We start from the raw sequence: 16,603 nt of genomic DNA, 5'->3' as shown, positions 1-16,603 counted from the left end.
AATAAAATTATAAGACATTTAAAGTGTACACTCTGATAATTTGATTGTGAAGGGATTCTCACCATCAAGTTAATTAACACATCCATCATATCACATATATACCCTTTTTTATTCTTTTCTGATGAGAACACTTAAGTTCTACTCTCTGGGCAAATCTCAATTTTAAATATAGCATTATCAGCTATAGTCACCATGTTATCCATTCGATCCTAAAACCTTATTCATCTTATAACTTAAACATTGTACCCTTTCACCAGCATCTCCCTCCCCCCTACCCCACAGTCCCTGGCAACCACCATTCTTTCTCTCTCTTTTTTTTTAATTTTACATATAAGTGATACCATGGAGAGTTCATCTGTCTCTGTCTGGCTTGTTTCCTTAGAATGGTATGGTTAGTCAGTGTTGTCACAAATAAATATATATGTCACAAATATATATATATACACACTACATTTTCTTTATGCATCCATCTGTTGATGGACACTTAGATTGTTTTTGTACCTTGGCTCTTGTGAATAATGCTGCAGTGAACATGGAAGTAGAGAGATATCTTTGAGAAGTGATTTCATCACCTTTGGATATATATACCCAGAAGTGGGACTGCTGGATCATATGATAGTTCTCTTTAATTTCTTTAGGAACCTTCATGCTGTTTTCCATAGGGGCTGTATCAGTTTAGATTCCCACCAATAGTGTACAAGGGGTCTCTTCTCTCTACATTCTTGCTGGGATTTATCTCGTCTTTTTGGTAATAGCCAGTCTAACAGGTGTGAAGTGATGCCTCATCTCATCGTGGTTTTGATTTGTATTTTCTTGATGATTAGTGACGTTGAGAATTTTTCATGTACCTGTTAGCCATTTTTAAGTCTTCTTTGGGAAAAAAATGTCTATTTAGGTCTATTTGCCTATTTTTTAATTGGGTCATTTGTTTTTTTGCTATTGAATTGTGTAAGTTCCTTGTACATTTTAGATCTTAAACCTTTATTAGGATATGCAGTTTGCAAATACTGCCTTTTCATTTTGTTGATGGTTTCCTTGGTTGTGCAGAAGCTTTTTAGTTTGTTGCAGTCCCATTTATTTATTTTTGTTTTTGTTGCTTTTGCTTTTGGTGTCAAATACAAAAAAAAAAAAATTATCCCCAAGAACAATGACAAGGAACTTGCCACCTGTTTTCTTCTTTTTGCTCTTCTGGGTATATTTGACTGGCCCTTCTTGGAGGCCATTGTTCCTTGCTTCCACTTTATCTGGTCTGCGATTGAATCCCACCCACTCTTGTATGTTTCAGTTCAGTTATTCTTTAGCCCTGTGGTTTCTGTTTGGTACTTTTTGATTCTTTCTCTCGGTGTGTTGAAATTTTCACTTTGTTTGCACATTGCTTTCTTGACCTAAATGAGTATCTTTATAACTGTTATTTTGAACTCTGTCAGATAAATCGTCATCTCTGTTTCATTAAGATCTGTTTGGAGATTTATCTTGTTCTTTTGTTTGCAACATATTTCTCCTTTTCTTCATTTTCCTGGACTCTCTGTGTTGGTTTCTGCACACTGGATAAAACAAACACCTCTCCCAGTTTTGAAAGTCTGGTGTCATGTAGGAGATGAACCTCATCAATTAACCCAACCCAACCTCCTGTTTGTCTCTCAAACCTTTGTGATGGTCTAAGCTGCCATCTTTGGTTTTTAGTGGCTCCCAGTAGTTGAGGGTGTGCAAGGGCCCTATGATGTTCCAAAGGAGAAAATCACAGTTAGCATATAAATGCAGGCTGATTAGAAGCTGGACCCTCAAGTGGCAGCTAGGAAAGTATATAAGCCAGGTGTGTGTACATGCTCCTTCCAGAGAAATATTGGTGACCTGCTTTGTCATTGTGGCAAGCCAGGGAAAAAAAGGTGGTGGAAGTACCCCCCCAGGTACCCCAGGCTCCGTGGAAAATCACACCTTGCTCGTAGATGCATGTAAATTAGCAGCTGGACCACAGGGCAGTGGGTTGTAAAGTATGCAGTCAGTCCCTCTCCAAGAAAAGGCTGAAAAAATGGGCATTTTTCCTGTTTCCTCTTAGCTGAGTCCTGGGGGGATAGCTATAGTGAATTCTCACGTGCCCATTAAGAACTATTTCTTTGTTTTCTGTAGTCCTGTGGGTCTTTTGGCTGCAAACCCCATTGGTTTTCAGAGCGAGGTGGTTTGGTGGCCTGTCCCTTAGGTGGGAGCCCTAAAACTTGGAGTGCTAGAGGTATGGTCCAAACCCTTCTCTCTTCAGGGAAAAGCTGGGAGTTGGGTATTCCCTCCTGATTGTGTGGTGGTCTACTGGAGATAGGGTTTATAGAGAAAGTATGTCTCAGCCTTTCCTACTCCTTTAGAAGTAGAGATATTCTCAGTCACCCTACATGTCAGAGTAACTCAGCTTGTTTCTGGGTTTCTCTGAGGTAGTTGCTCCATGTGTAGCTGTTCATTGGTGTGTCTGTGAAAGAGGGAGTTTCAGGAACCTCCTATTTTGCCATCTTAATCCCTTGCTATTAGTTTTGGCTTTAAATTCTGAGTCAAGTGAAGTCTCTTTGCCTGTTTTTGGTTCATTTATTTGGGAACTTTATTGTAAGGGGTGTGTGTATATATATATATATGGTGTAAGGTGTATATATATGTGGTGTACGGTACATATATATATAAGGTATATACATGGTATATGTGTATATATATATAACCTATTTATTACAGATATATATAACCTATCCTTATATAGATATCAATATATAACATATCTATATATATAACAGGTATATATATAACATATCTATAACATCTATATATATAACATATCTATAACAATTATAGACATATATGTAATATATATACATATATATATATTACATACATATATGTGTATTGTATATACATACATACATACATATATGTATGTATATTACATATATATGTCTATAATTGTTATATCTTCTTAATGAGTTGAAACTTGAATCATTATAAATGTCCTTATTTGTCTCTAGCAACAATTTTTGTTTAAAAGTTTATTTTGTCCAATATCAGTATAGCTACTTCAACTTTTTTTTAAGTTACTATTTGCATGGTATATCTCTTTCCATGCTCTCACTTTCAATCTTTTTGTGTCTTTGAATCTCAAGTGTGTATTTTATAGATGGCATATAGTTAGATATTTTAAAATTTTATTTTTATTTACTTATTTTAATTTTTAAATTTATTCTGCCAATCTGTTTTTTGATTGGAGTGGTTAATCCATTTACATGTAATGTAATTATTGATAAGGTAGGATTTTTATCTGCCATTTTATTTATTTTCTGTATGTCTTGTGTCTTTTGGTTCCTCTATTTCTCCATTTCTACTTTCTTTCATGTTAAATAGATAATCTCTAGTATACATTTTAATTTCCTTGTTATTTATTTACTAGGTATAGTTTATTTTCTTAGTGGTTGCCCTGGGGTTGATAATTGCCATTTTAATATGAAATAATCTAGTTCAGATTAATATGAATTTAATTTTAATAGTATATGAAACTTTTGCACTTATATAACTCTATTCCCTCCACAATCCTTTGTGTGTTATTGTCATACAAACACATTTTATATATTGTATGCCCACCAGTACAGACTTATAATTATTAACTTTATGTAGTTAATCTTTAAATCATGTTTTAAAAATGAGTTATAAACAAAAAATAAATTAATACTGTCTTTTATTTTTACTTAGGTAGGTACCTTTATTAGTGCTTTTTATATCTTCCTGTGGATTTGAGTTTCTGTCAAGTATCCTCTCATTTTAGCCTTAAGAACTCTCTTTAGAATTTTTATAGAGTAAATCTGCTTGTGACAATTTCTCTCCATTTTTGTTTATCTAGAATGTCTTAAAATTTTCCTCACTTTTGAAGGATAGTTTTGCTGGATAGAAAGTTGTTGGTCAACAATCATTTTTTTTCCAACCTTTTTTAGTATCTTGTGCACTGCCCTCTGGCCTCCATGTTTTCTGTTGAGAAATCAGTGTTAGTTTTTTTGAGGATCTCTTGTACATGATGAGTTACCTCTCTCTTGCTGATTTTAAGAATCTCTATCTTTTGACAGTTTGCGATGTGCATTTCCTTGCAATTATCTTACTTGGAGCTTGGATAGATGTGGAGTTTCCTAGATGTATACATTAATGTTTTTCATCAAATTTCAGAATTTTTGGCTATTATTTCTTCAAGTATTCTTTTTGCTTCTCTGTCTTTTCCTTCTCAGATACCCATTATGTATATTTTGATACACTTGATAATATCCCACAAATCTCTGAGGCTCTATAAATTTTCTTTTTTTCCCCCCCATTATTCAGACTGGATAATTCCAATTTACCTGTTTTCATGGGTTTGTTTTTTTTTTTGGTTATTTCTTTTGCTTAATCATATCAGCTCTTAGGCTGCTCTAGTAAATTTTTCCTTTCAATTATTGTAATTTTCAACTCCAGAATTTTAAGAAATAATTTCTATCTCTCTCTTAATATTCTCTATTTGGTGAGACATTACATACTTTTTTTTCATTCTTTATACATGTTTTCCTTTATTTCTTTAACATAGCTGATTTGGTCTTTGGTAAATCGAAGGTGTGGCTTTCTCAGGAACAGTTGGTATTGACTGTTTCGTTTCTTGGTATGGGCCATACTTTCTTGTTTTTTGCATTTTCTGTAATTTTTTATTGAAAACTGGACATTTTAAATAATATGATGGGCAACTCTGGAAATGAGATTCTTTCCATTCCACAGAGTATGCCATTGTTGCTGTTTGTTGTTTTTTTCTGGTTTAGTGATTTTCCTTCACTAATTCTGTAAAGCTTGTATTCTTTTTCATGTGTGGTCACTGCAGTCACTGCTAGCTTAGTGGTCAGCTAATGATTGGGAACAGATTTCCTTAAATGCCTAGAACCAATAAGTCTCCCAGGTTTTCCTAAGGAACTCTGCCTGAAGATACTGCCTTCCACATTCATTCAAGTAGTTTAAAACTCTGCCTTGGTCCTCGCTTCCTGTTTGTGCAGACCCTCAAGGTCAGCCAGGGGTGAGAGCTTAGGAGTCCCTCAGATTTTTCATAAGCATGCATGTGGTCCCGGGTGTGTACATGCCCCAGTGCCTGTCTGTGGCCTTCTAGATTCCCAAGAATGAATTGAAGGTTTTTGGAGCTCACGATGGACCACTTATTCCCATTTTTCCTTTTAAGCTTTTTTTCTTTGTTATCCTCTTTTCCTCACCTGTTATCCCTACCTCAGGCATCTATGATGTTAGACAATTGCCACTGAAAGTTTTTGAAAAATGCCCTCAGAAAGAAGGCTATTGACACAGTTGAGTTCTGAATTAGGACAAATAAAGCCAAGCTTTGCAAGTGAGACTTTCCACTGAACTCTCAGAGAGATAAAATAATGGAAATTCATTGAATTGGGACTTTGAAAGAGCTCCAACACCATTCCGACTATTCTGGTGGCTTTTAGGCTGCTGGTTTTCACTGTGATTTGGGTGCTGTTTGTTTTTAAGGTAAACCGAAAGCTGAGGATAAGGCAATCAAATTAGAACAAGTCAAAAAACCATGAAGCTCACTCTTCATCCAAAGACTGACTATTTTTTAAATAAATACTTCCTGGATTGTTACAACCTGTTGATTAATTTTTAGGGTTCTGAAATTTGTCAGTGTTCTTACTGCTTTTGTAGAGGACAGGATTTTCATGGATAGTTATTCTGCCATTCCTTATGGTGTCACCAAAGTCTGCTTTGGAATTTTTTAATTAAAAAATATTTTTCCTCTTCATGTTGCTAAGTGTTTTTTTAAAAACTTGCAATGAATATGGAGAAACTTTGTTTTCAACTTTAGGTGACTATGTTTTCCTATAAATAAGATGAATGATTCTCATTTATCAAAACATGTCACAAATATTTTGAAATGGTTATTATCTTTGAAATCTGTTAAATGGTGGAATATGTAATCATGCAATAAAAACAATCATCAAGGGGATCATCCAGGACCCAGTAACATGGGATGCAGGCATATGGTTAAGTGTAGGGTTTTGAGATTCAGAACCCCCGGATCATGCTATGACTCAGCCCATCACTGGATCTTGACAAATTACCCTCTGTACTTTTGGGTCTTTATCTATAAAGTGAGGTAATGGTAGTGCTCATTTAAGAAGGTGGTTGTAAATTTCTAGTGAGACCATACTTGTAAAGCACAATGTGAAATGTCTGGCATAAAGTGCTTAAAATATATTAGTTGTTATTCTTATAAAGCTATAGATCTTTACTATAAACTCTAATGCTGACACTGAATCAACCTTAATGTAATGTGAGATGTTGATGCCATAGTAATCTAACCAGTCTTTCAGTTTTCCTCTCTCTTTTTACTTTGTACAGTCCTATACCTAACAGCAGGATTAATAATTAATCCTGCTGCCTGAAGAAACTAAGTGTTCTTTATCACTACCTTAAATACCAATCTCTTTCCATCTGCAGAGAGGCCTAACCCAAATCTTTTTTTCACCTGTTGACCAGAGTGTTCCAGCCAAACTGAGCCATCTATTAACACTCTAAGTTCCTCCCAGTAGATAGATCTATCTATCCATCATTTGTCTATATCCTATCATCATAAACCAAATATGGAGGAATCCATGTATCTGTGTGCCATGTTCTTTTTTTTTTATGTTATGTTAAACACCATACATTACATCATGAGTTTTTGATGTAGTGTTCCATGATTCATTGTTTGCGTATAACACCCAGTGCTCCATGCAGTACGTGCCCTCTTTAATACCCATCACCAGGCTAACCCATCCCCCTACCACCCTCCCCTCTAGAACCCTCAGTTTGTTTTTCAGAGTCCATAGTCTCTCATGGTTCGTCTCCCCCTCCGATTTCCACCCCCTTCATTCTTCCCCTCCTGCTATCTTCTTCTTCTCCTTCTTCTTCTCCTTCTCCTTCTCCTTCTCCTTCTCCTTCTCCTTCTTCTTCTTCTTCTTCTTCTTCTTCTTCTTTTAACATATAATGTATTATTTGTTTCAGAGGTACAGGTCTGTGATTCAACAGTCTAACACAATTCACAACGCTCACCATAGCACATACCCTCCCCAATGTCTATCACCCAGCCACCCCATGTGTGCCATGTTCTTGAAGAAGCTCTGTGCTTCCCTCTCTGTCTCCTCTCTCATTCCTTCTCTTCTTGGAATTATTTTCTATTCTTTCCACTTGAAATCCTATGCTTTTTAATATCTTAAATTCTATTTTCTTCATGCTCCCCTTTAGTTGCTCCACCTAAAACAAATCTTCCCCTTATTTGACATGTTAATTACATATCATACATATTTTCTCTTCTAACCCATCCTTCAATCTATGCTCTCTCCTGAACCATAACCTTGTTAAGACATACTCTGTGATGACTTGAATAGACATTTTTCCAAAGAAGACATCCAGATGGCCAACAGACATATGAAAAGATGCTCAACATCATTAATCATTAGGGAAATAGAAATCAAAGCCACAATGAGGTATCATCTCACACCTGTCAGAATGGCTAAAATCAAAAAGAAAAGAAATAACAAGTGTTGGTGAGGATGCGGAGAAAAAGGAACCCTCACAGACTGTTGGTGGGCATGAAAATTGGTGCAGCCACTGTGGAAAACGGTATGGAAATTCCTCAAAAAATTAAAAATAGAACTATCATATCATCCAATAATTCCACTATTGGGTATTTACCCAGAGAAAACAAAAACACTACCTCAAAAAGATATATGCACCCCTATGTTTACTGCGGCATTATTTATAATAGCCAAGACACAGAAGCAACCTAAGTGTCTATCAATAGACAAGTGGATAAGGACAATGTAGTATGTATACACACACACACACACACACACACACACACACACACAATGGAATATTACACAGCCATAAAAAAAGATGAGACTGTGCTTTTTTTAAAACAGCACGGATGGACCTAGAGGGTATTTTGCCAAGTGAAATAAGTCAAACAAATACCATATGATTCCACTCACAGATGGAATCTAAAAAAAATAATAAACAAAAAGCAGAATCAGAACTCTAAATACAGAGAACAAACTGATGGTTGCCAGAGGGAGGGAGGTAGAAGGTTGGGCAAAATGGGTGAAGGTGAGAGAGGGAGAGATACAGGCCTCGAGTTATGGAATCAGTAAGTAAAGGGAATGAAAGAGCAAAAGGAATGCAGTGATATTATAATAGTGATGTAATGGGACAGATGGTAACTATACTTGTGGTGAATATAGCATAATATATAAACTTGTCAAGTCACACCTGAAACTAATGTAACATTGTGTGTCAACTGTACTCAAATTTAAAAAATTCACACACACACACACACACACACACACACACATTGCTGTACACAAACCCACACTCAAGAGGAGGATATTACATAAATGCTTATATATCAGGAGGCAGGGATCAAAGTGAACCATCTTAGATTCTGTCTACCACAAGAGCTGGTGCAATAATTTGAGTATGAGATGCTAGTGCCCATTCTTAAGGTAGAGGTAGTAGAAACAGGGAGAAGCAGACAGATGTGACAACTATTGAAACAGTAAAATCACAACAGAATTTGGGCATAGGCACTAGAAAGGGTGGAAGTCAAGAATGACTCTCATGTTCACACTTGAGTGAGTGGAAAGGATATATTTGTAAAGGATCAAAAAGTAAGAATTTTCCTTGCAGTACCTATATTCACAGGCCATATCAGCTGCTTGCTGATATGTAAACAGCTAAGGAGAAATAAGATTTCTAGGCAAAAATTTTATGAGTTTGTTTTGTACATGTTGAGCTTCAAGTGCCTGTGAAACATTAAAGCAGAGTTAAAAAAAAAAAAAAGACACATTGTCCTACTGGTCTTTGCATGTCTTGCCACAGCTCATCCAGTGCTTATACAAAAATTATGCTTAAAAAAAATCTTTTTTTTTTTTAAGAGAGCATGAGCAGGGGAGGGGCAAAGGGAGAGGGAGAGAGAGAATCTTAAGCAGGCTCCACGCCTAGAGCAGAGCCCAATGCAGGGCCCGACCTCATGACCCTGAGATCATGACTTGAGCCAAAATCAAGAGTTGGCTGCTTAACCGACTGAGCCACCCAGGTGCTCCCCCCAATCATATTTTCAGAAGGGAAACTGAAATTTTGAGAAGTCAAATGTCTACTCTTTGAAATTCTTCACCTTAAGTGGAGATGTTGGGGTGATTTTTATTGCTCTTGCTATCAATACTATCATTATAAAAATATTTTTAGTTACTTAAATGTAGTTCCATCACATTGTTTCTTCATACTTTGCAGGCTCCTCTTTGGTTTCCATTGAAAGTGCTGCTGAATCAAGTTTTCTGTCCTATCGAGTAGAACCACTTCAAAGCAAAACCAATTTTTGGATAGGATTGTTCAGAAATGTTGAAGGTAAATTTGCAGAACAATTATTTAATCACAAATATTTCAAAATGCTCTGTGCAAAACAAGTTTTCTGTTCCAGAAAGTCTTGCCTTAAATAATGATTAATTTGTGAAGAGTTTGAAAATTCAAACTTATATTTTCATTTAAAATAAGAACTGAAATTTTAAATGACTCACATATTATGCTATCTTGAAGGCTATTGATTAAAGGAGTGTTGTGTAGCTAAGTTAGTTTAAGAAGCTTTAAAAAATAATTTCTATCTTTTGCCAGAAAAAAAAAATTAGGGAAGGATAAGCATATGTATTTGTACTAATTAGGAATCAGTTTTCAACTAAAGCTATATAAGAAACATATTCTTTTCAGTTTTTTTCCCTGTAATAATTGGTCATTGTAATCTTGCATACTAAAAGTCTGGTTGTAAACAACTATTGATTATAGTATAAAATAATATGCTTAGAAATTCTGCATGAGTAGGTTGATTTTATTTGAAGATGGGTAATTCTTAACTTCTGTTTTTACTGACTTCATTTGATCATCAGGAAAGTGGCTGTGGGTAAACAACAATCCAGTCTCCTTTGTCAACTGGAACACAGGAGATCCCTCTGGTGAACGAAATGATTGTGTAGCTTTATCCGCATCTTCTGGATTTTGGAATAATATTCACTGTTCTTCCTACAAAGGATATATTTGTAAAAGACCAAAAAGTAAGAATTTTCCTTGCAGTACCTATGTTCACAGGCCATTGTTTCTTTCAAATATTAAGGGGTCACACGTGGGATTATAATGTGGTTACAGGTCTCATGCAAGCTCTCTCCCTGAGTAAGTGAAGAATCCCTAGTGATTAGTTGTTGTCTGCAGCTCTGTGGGAGCAAACTCTGTCTGTGTAGCTGCCATAATGATTTAGGTATATCAATACATTTATGATGGGATACCCAGGCATATGGACTGTGGAGTTGCAGGTGGTTTGAAGAGTCAGCTTATAAAGCCTTACAGCATAAAAGGAAAAGGGGGTAGAGTTTGTCATCTCCACCAAACCAGAAGGAGAGGAATCAGAATTTACTATGGAATAAATCATGTAAGACCAATTAAATCTCCTTCTGAGATTAAGTAGCAGATCATGTAAAGACAAGGATTGGAGGAATTAATGGTGTTCCATGCCCACCATGTAGTACTCTCTAGACTTTAATAATATTTTATGCCAATCTACTTTACATAATATGCTTCCCAAGAGATAAAATTATTAATTAAATAATAGATTTAAATATAGGAATTAGATAAATTAACACTCTATCTCAGTAGATTTTATTATTTTGGAATCGTGTAGTTCTTCAGTCTTTTAAAACTCTCTTTGAGACACTTTGGTGCAGTGTGGGAGTCTTGTTTTACTTTTCATTCAAACGCCCTGTGGTACCTTAGGCTTCCATGGGCCAATTTCAAAACAGCCTAAAATACGTTATTTTTGGATAGATGGGTTAGATTTTGAGGGTCAGTATCAGTGGGTCAAATGCAACTCAGTGGACTGTATTTTCAGAATTGTCTTTGTATTCAAACTCTCCCTACAGCTATAGGATGCTGATACTGGATGGGTGGATGGATGGATGGATCGATAGTTACATACATACACACATACATAGGTCTTCTAGATTCTATTTATCTATCATCTATCATCTATATATCATATCACCATGAACCAAATATGGGCTTTTATAAATATTTAATTTTTTTTTATTTCACAAACAGTTGTTGATGCTGAACCTACTCATACATTAATTACCACAAAAGGTAAGACCATTATGAAATTTTAAGTTCTTAGTAATACATCAATACAATTTGCTTGTTTTAAAAACCATAATAATCCTTTCCTATACCCCCTGTATTCTCAGTAGAATTGCTTGAGCTGCCTTAGCCTTTGTCATTATGTCATCAACCTCCCTTGAATAATGCTCTAAGAGAGCAGGCCTTGGAGTCAGGTTGGTGTTTTTACCATAGATATTATCAAAGACATTGCTGCATTACAGAGGTGCCTTGTGGAAACGACAGGAGAGATTTCTCTGGAATCCTTGCGGGTTTTTTTCTTCTTTTTTTTTAAGCAATGTTTTAAATTTTATTTTTATAGACAACTTGAATCAGGTAACTGATGGTAACTGATCTTATTTCGCCAATTTTGTTGGCAGCTAAAAAACCCTCAGATTTATGGTTTGCCTGCAACCTCCTTACTAACCTCCTGGGTGCTATTTGTTAACTGATTATACTCATGAGTTCAGATTGCCACTACTCTTATTTTCTCTTTTCCCTAATTTTCTCCCTTGCTTTTTTTTTTATCATCATTATTATTACTATTTATCTTCATATGATGGATTTGTAAGCAGCATTAAATTATTTTGAAACAGGGGTGCGTATTTTAAAACATTGATGTTAACTGGGGTGCCTGGGTGGTTCAGTTGGTTGAGCATCCGACTCCTGGTTTTGGCTTTGATTGTGATCTCATAGGTCCTGGGATCGAGCCCTGTGCAGGGCTCCGTGCTCAGTGCAGAGTCTGCTTGAGATTCTCTCTGCCCCTCCCCCTGCTCTCACGCTCACACTCTCATTCTCTCTCTCTCTCTCAAATAAATAAATACATCTTTAAAAAACACAACAACAACAACAAAAAACATTGATTTAAAACTAACAGATGAAATATTCCTGCAACTGAACAATAATCTTAACATCTAAAACAATCCTCTATGTCACATGGACTCCTGTTTTTATGTCCTTCATTTCTGACAAATGTCAAAAAACATTTGAAATGAAAGGACATTCATGCATTTTAGCTTTTCAAAAAAGAAAGTTGTCTTGTTCTTCATAGCATTCTACCTTTTGCCTCCCTCCACCTTTCTCCTCATTATTTTATTTATTTCTAGCTGACCCAAGGAAGATGAGTCCTTCCAAACCTTCTTCCAGCCTGGCAGGAGTCGTTGTCATGGTGGTCCTCCTGATCATAGCGGGTGCTGGCCTCGCAGCGTATTTCTTTTATAAGAACAGACGTGTGCACTTACCTCAAGAGAACACTTTTGAAAACACTCTCTATTTTAATAGCAGATCAAGTCCAGGAATGAGTGATATGAAAGATCTCGTGGGCAACATTGAACAGAATGAACACGCAGGCATCTAGTATCCTAATGTGATTTAGATATATTTGAATCTCATAACATTGTAACTAAAATGTTAAGGTCTTTAATGCAATGTGATTGTTTCCTTTAAAATTAGTACTGTAGTGAACTGGCCTGTCCTTTTTCTTTGCCTAATTGAAGAAATAATTGCTCATGTTCTATCTGGCAAGGGATTTTCATAGAAGAGGGATAAGGATACTGACTACCACTTGAAAAAAATAGCTTAGGTGAACACACAGCACAAGAATGCCAACTTAAAATTTAAGCATCACTGGTGTGTAGCCATCATCGACCACATGCAGGTTAGAAGAACCCCAAAGACCTAAGCTTCCTGAAATAGTTTAAGGAGCTCCCAAAGAAATGTTACCTATTGAATTGTAATTCGGTAATCAGAAGACTGTTTTAAAAATCAAGTACAAATAACCTCAGGTGGCATGAAAATTTAGTCACTGTTTTCTCTTACCAATCTTGATTTTTACTTCAGTTATTTAGAATTGTATTTGTACACATGCAGAAAGAATGAGGCAGCTGAGAATCTTGTTTTCTCTGAGCAGGGTTTTCCAGGCTGAATCTTGCATATGTGTTCTTTGTCCTGTTATATGTATATCAGGAACAAAAGATGTGAAATAAAAATGTAAATTTGCATAACTGGATGTACTTAGATAATGTGAAATAAACATCAAAGACAAGGTCTATTTTTAATATATGTGAATTTTGGTGATCTTGGTAAATGTCAATTTTCTTTTAAGTGTGACTTATTTATCTATTTACTTTGTACTTAACTTTACTCTGAAAATAAACAATATGATTAGTAGAGAAGTTCTTTAAACCCTCCATCTATTTGGAAAAGATAAGTTGCTAAAACACTAGGTGATTGTGTAATTTCCCCAGATCTTCCCCTGTAACATTGATTCAAGTCAGAATTCAACAAAGGTTCTGTTACTGAGAATTAGGTCTCTAAATATCTTTTTCTCACTTTAGTAATTAATAATTCATTTTTGCATTAAAAATGTTGCCTTAGATAAAGCTTCCTGTACCTTGTGCAATACTTTGGAGGTTCCGTATCTCACATAGGTACCACACTATCAGCTCATCCTTGCCTTTATCAAGGGATTGCTCCTGGGCAGAAGTTCCTTACCTGAGGTTCCCAGCGGGACTCAGATGGTGTTAAAGAGGTCTAGGAAGGTCCAAAAATTGCATGCAAAATGCTGTACCAATTTGTGCCTTTTTTTTTTCTGAGAAGAAAATAGCACAGATTTTCAGGTAAGTCTGTAATTCAAAACAGATGAAGAAGCTGATCATTGGGTAGGAATATGATGGAGTTTCTAATACCCCAACTCAGATGAGTAACAGGTGGAAAGAAATAGGAAGTGAGAGGTAGGCAGTTGTGGAAAAGGTAGTTGAGCACCAACAATTCCCTCTTGTACCTGAAACAGTAGAAAACAAGTTGCTTTTTATTTTCTTGGTAAGAACGAAGCATATTCCATTTGAAGACATTCCAGTGGGAATGATTGCTATAGTATCACTGCTGTCTGTGATGAACTATATTAAAGAAATGACTTTCCTAATATATATATATTAGGATATATGTATTAAGACTATATGCTATATATATTATATATATACATATATATACTAATATATACTATGCATATATTACATATATACTGCATATAGTATCTGTTATAGATATTAGATATATACTATATATAGATATATAGATAATTATATATATTATAGATTATATAGATACTGTATACAGAGTACATAGTATATATAGATATAGATATATATTATGGATATATATACATATGCATAGTATATATATATAGTATCTATTATAGATATACAGTATATATAGATATATATACTATACTACATATTATAGTATATATATCATATATAATCTATATTATAGTATCTATAATAAATACTATATATAGTATACATATAGTATGCATGGTATATATAGTATATATACTATACATAGAAAGATATATATTATATAGATACTATCTCTATATATAGTATATATATGCTATATATACTATACCATATATTATATAATATATGTGTATATACTGCATATACTAAAATATACTATACATATATACTATATATGTATAATATATATTATATATATATATTCCTAATATATATATATACTATATATTCTCTCTATATATATCCTTTCCCTAATATATATATATATTTCTTTTTCCCTCAAGATACAAGAGAGAATTGGAAATATAAAATAAGGAGAAATACATAAGTGAGCATGTTTAAAAATTCTGTACAAAAGTCATTATAACTCAGAGCCGCATCCTCACAGAAAATATTTTGGACTCCAGACATATATCTCAGACTTAAATGTCTTACCTTTTCAAGAAACAGTCCGTATTTGGCAGAGTGCTGAGCATTATATTTCACACTCACGTTATCCACTCAAACATAGTTTGAGTCATAGTTAAGTCATTTGTATCTACACATGTATCCAAATACAATACTAAAATATCAAGGGTATTTTGTGGGTCAGGGAGAGGTGTCTAGGGTGGACAAGAGCAGTTTTATGCACTTTTGGTTGTTGAGTTGAGTTGTTTCGTTTCTTAACCAGAAATTCTATGTGGTGGATTAAATGTTTAAGTACTCTCCTCAATGGCTTGCTTGCTTCAGGTTTGCATCAGAAACCAGCAGTTGGAAGAGTCTTAATGATATTTCTTCCCCCAGTTGAGCTCAGACAATGTGAATAGTCTGTAACTTCAACTCTAAAATTAAAATTGATATCTGTAGAGACTGGCAGACTCTTAATTCATTTTCAGTATTCGCTAGTGCATCTGGTTGTGTATTTGCCCATTCAACCGTCAGCTATTTCTGGATCATCTGTCACATGTGCTAGACATTGAGCTACCCCCTGGAGATTCAAATATGGGTGAGGAGCAGTGCCTGTCCACAAGATGTGCACAGCCTAGTAGAGGTCAAGACACAGATCATTTTATAACAATGTGGAAGATGCACTGGTAGAAATAGGCTTAAGATATTTTCTCAGCTTGGGACGCCTGGGTGGCTCAGTTGGTTAAGCGTCTGTCTTCGGCTCAGGTCATGATCCTGGGACTGAGCCCTGCATCAGGCTCCCCACTCAGCAGAGAGTCTGCTTCTCCCTCTATCCCTCCCCCTGCTCATGCTAACTCTCTCTTACTCTCTCTCTCAAGTAAATAAATAAACTCTTTAAAAAATTTTTTTCAACTTCATTGAGCTGTAATTGACATATAACTGTGTAAATATAAGATGTACAACATAATGATTTGATATTTGTATATATTGCAAAATGATGACCACAGTAAGAATAGGTAGCATATCCCTCACTTCACATAATTACAATTTGAAATACAAGTTGTCTAAGATATTAATGGAGCAGTGACAGATGCAGACATGGTTTCAGCAGTGCAAGAGCTGAGTTTTGTGGGTCTGAGGAGTTAACTTTGGGGGGCCCTCTTGAAGAAAGATAATACAAAGAAGTAGGTACAAAAGTGAAAATTTATTCAAAATGAAAAAAGAAATGAGAAATTACAATTTTTTTAAAGATGGCAGCTACAACAAATATCCTAAATTCAGGACAATGATGTTTTATTTTTAATAATTAACTGCCTGATACACTTTGTATTTGTTTTCTAGGATCTACCATAACAAAATATCACAGACTGGTGGCTTAAACAATGCAAGTTTATTTTCTCTCAGCTTTCCTACAGCTTACGGTTCTGGAGGCTGGAGTCCAAGGTCACGGTACTGGCGGTGGGGGGCGGGGGTGGTCCTCTGATGCCTCTCTCTCTGGCTTGCAGATGGCTGCCCACTTGCTGCCCCTTCATATAGCTGTCCCTCTGTGTGCACGAGTCCCTGGTGTCTCTGTGTGTATCCTACCTCCTCTTACAAAGATGCCAGTTAGATTGGACTAGGTATACCTTAAAGACTTTGTTTTTAACTTAATACCCTCCTTAAAGATCCTATCTTCAAATAGTCACATTCTGAAGTACTAA

General features: G+C 35.3%; 1 protein-coding gene across 1 annotated transcript in view; it reads left to right on the top strand.

Moving 5' to 3' along the window:
* MRC1 (mannose receptor C-type 1) overlaps window positions 1-13,284 on the top strand; it is a gene marked incomplete at its 5' end in the record, with an annotated part of 96,315 nt that extends 83,031 nt beyond the window's left edge. Inside the window, 4 exons of the mRNA XM_021696744.1 lie at window positions 9,316-9,429; window positions 9,963-10,127; window positions 11,164-11,205; window positions 12,324-13,284. Coding sequence (XP_021552419.1) covers window positions 9,316-9,429; window positions 9,963-10,127; window positions 11,164-11,205; window positions 12,324-12,574 — 572 coding nt within the window. The remainder of the gene's footprint in view (window positions 1-9,315; window positions 9,430-9,962; window positions 10,128-11,163; window positions 11,206-12,323) is intronic.
* Between the last annotated feature and the right edge of the window lie 3,319 nt (window positions 13,285-16,603).

This window comes from Neomonachus schauinslandi, chromosome 5 (genome assembly GCF_002201575.2).
Source record: "Neomonachus schauinslandi chromosome 5, ASM220157v2, whole genome shotgun sequence".
In the NCBI taxonomy this organism is placed as follows: Eukaryota; Metazoa; Chordata; class Mammalia; order Carnivora; family Phocidae; genus Neomonachus; species Neomonachus schauinslandi.
This window is presented reverse-complemented; position numbering and strand designations above follow the sequence as displayed.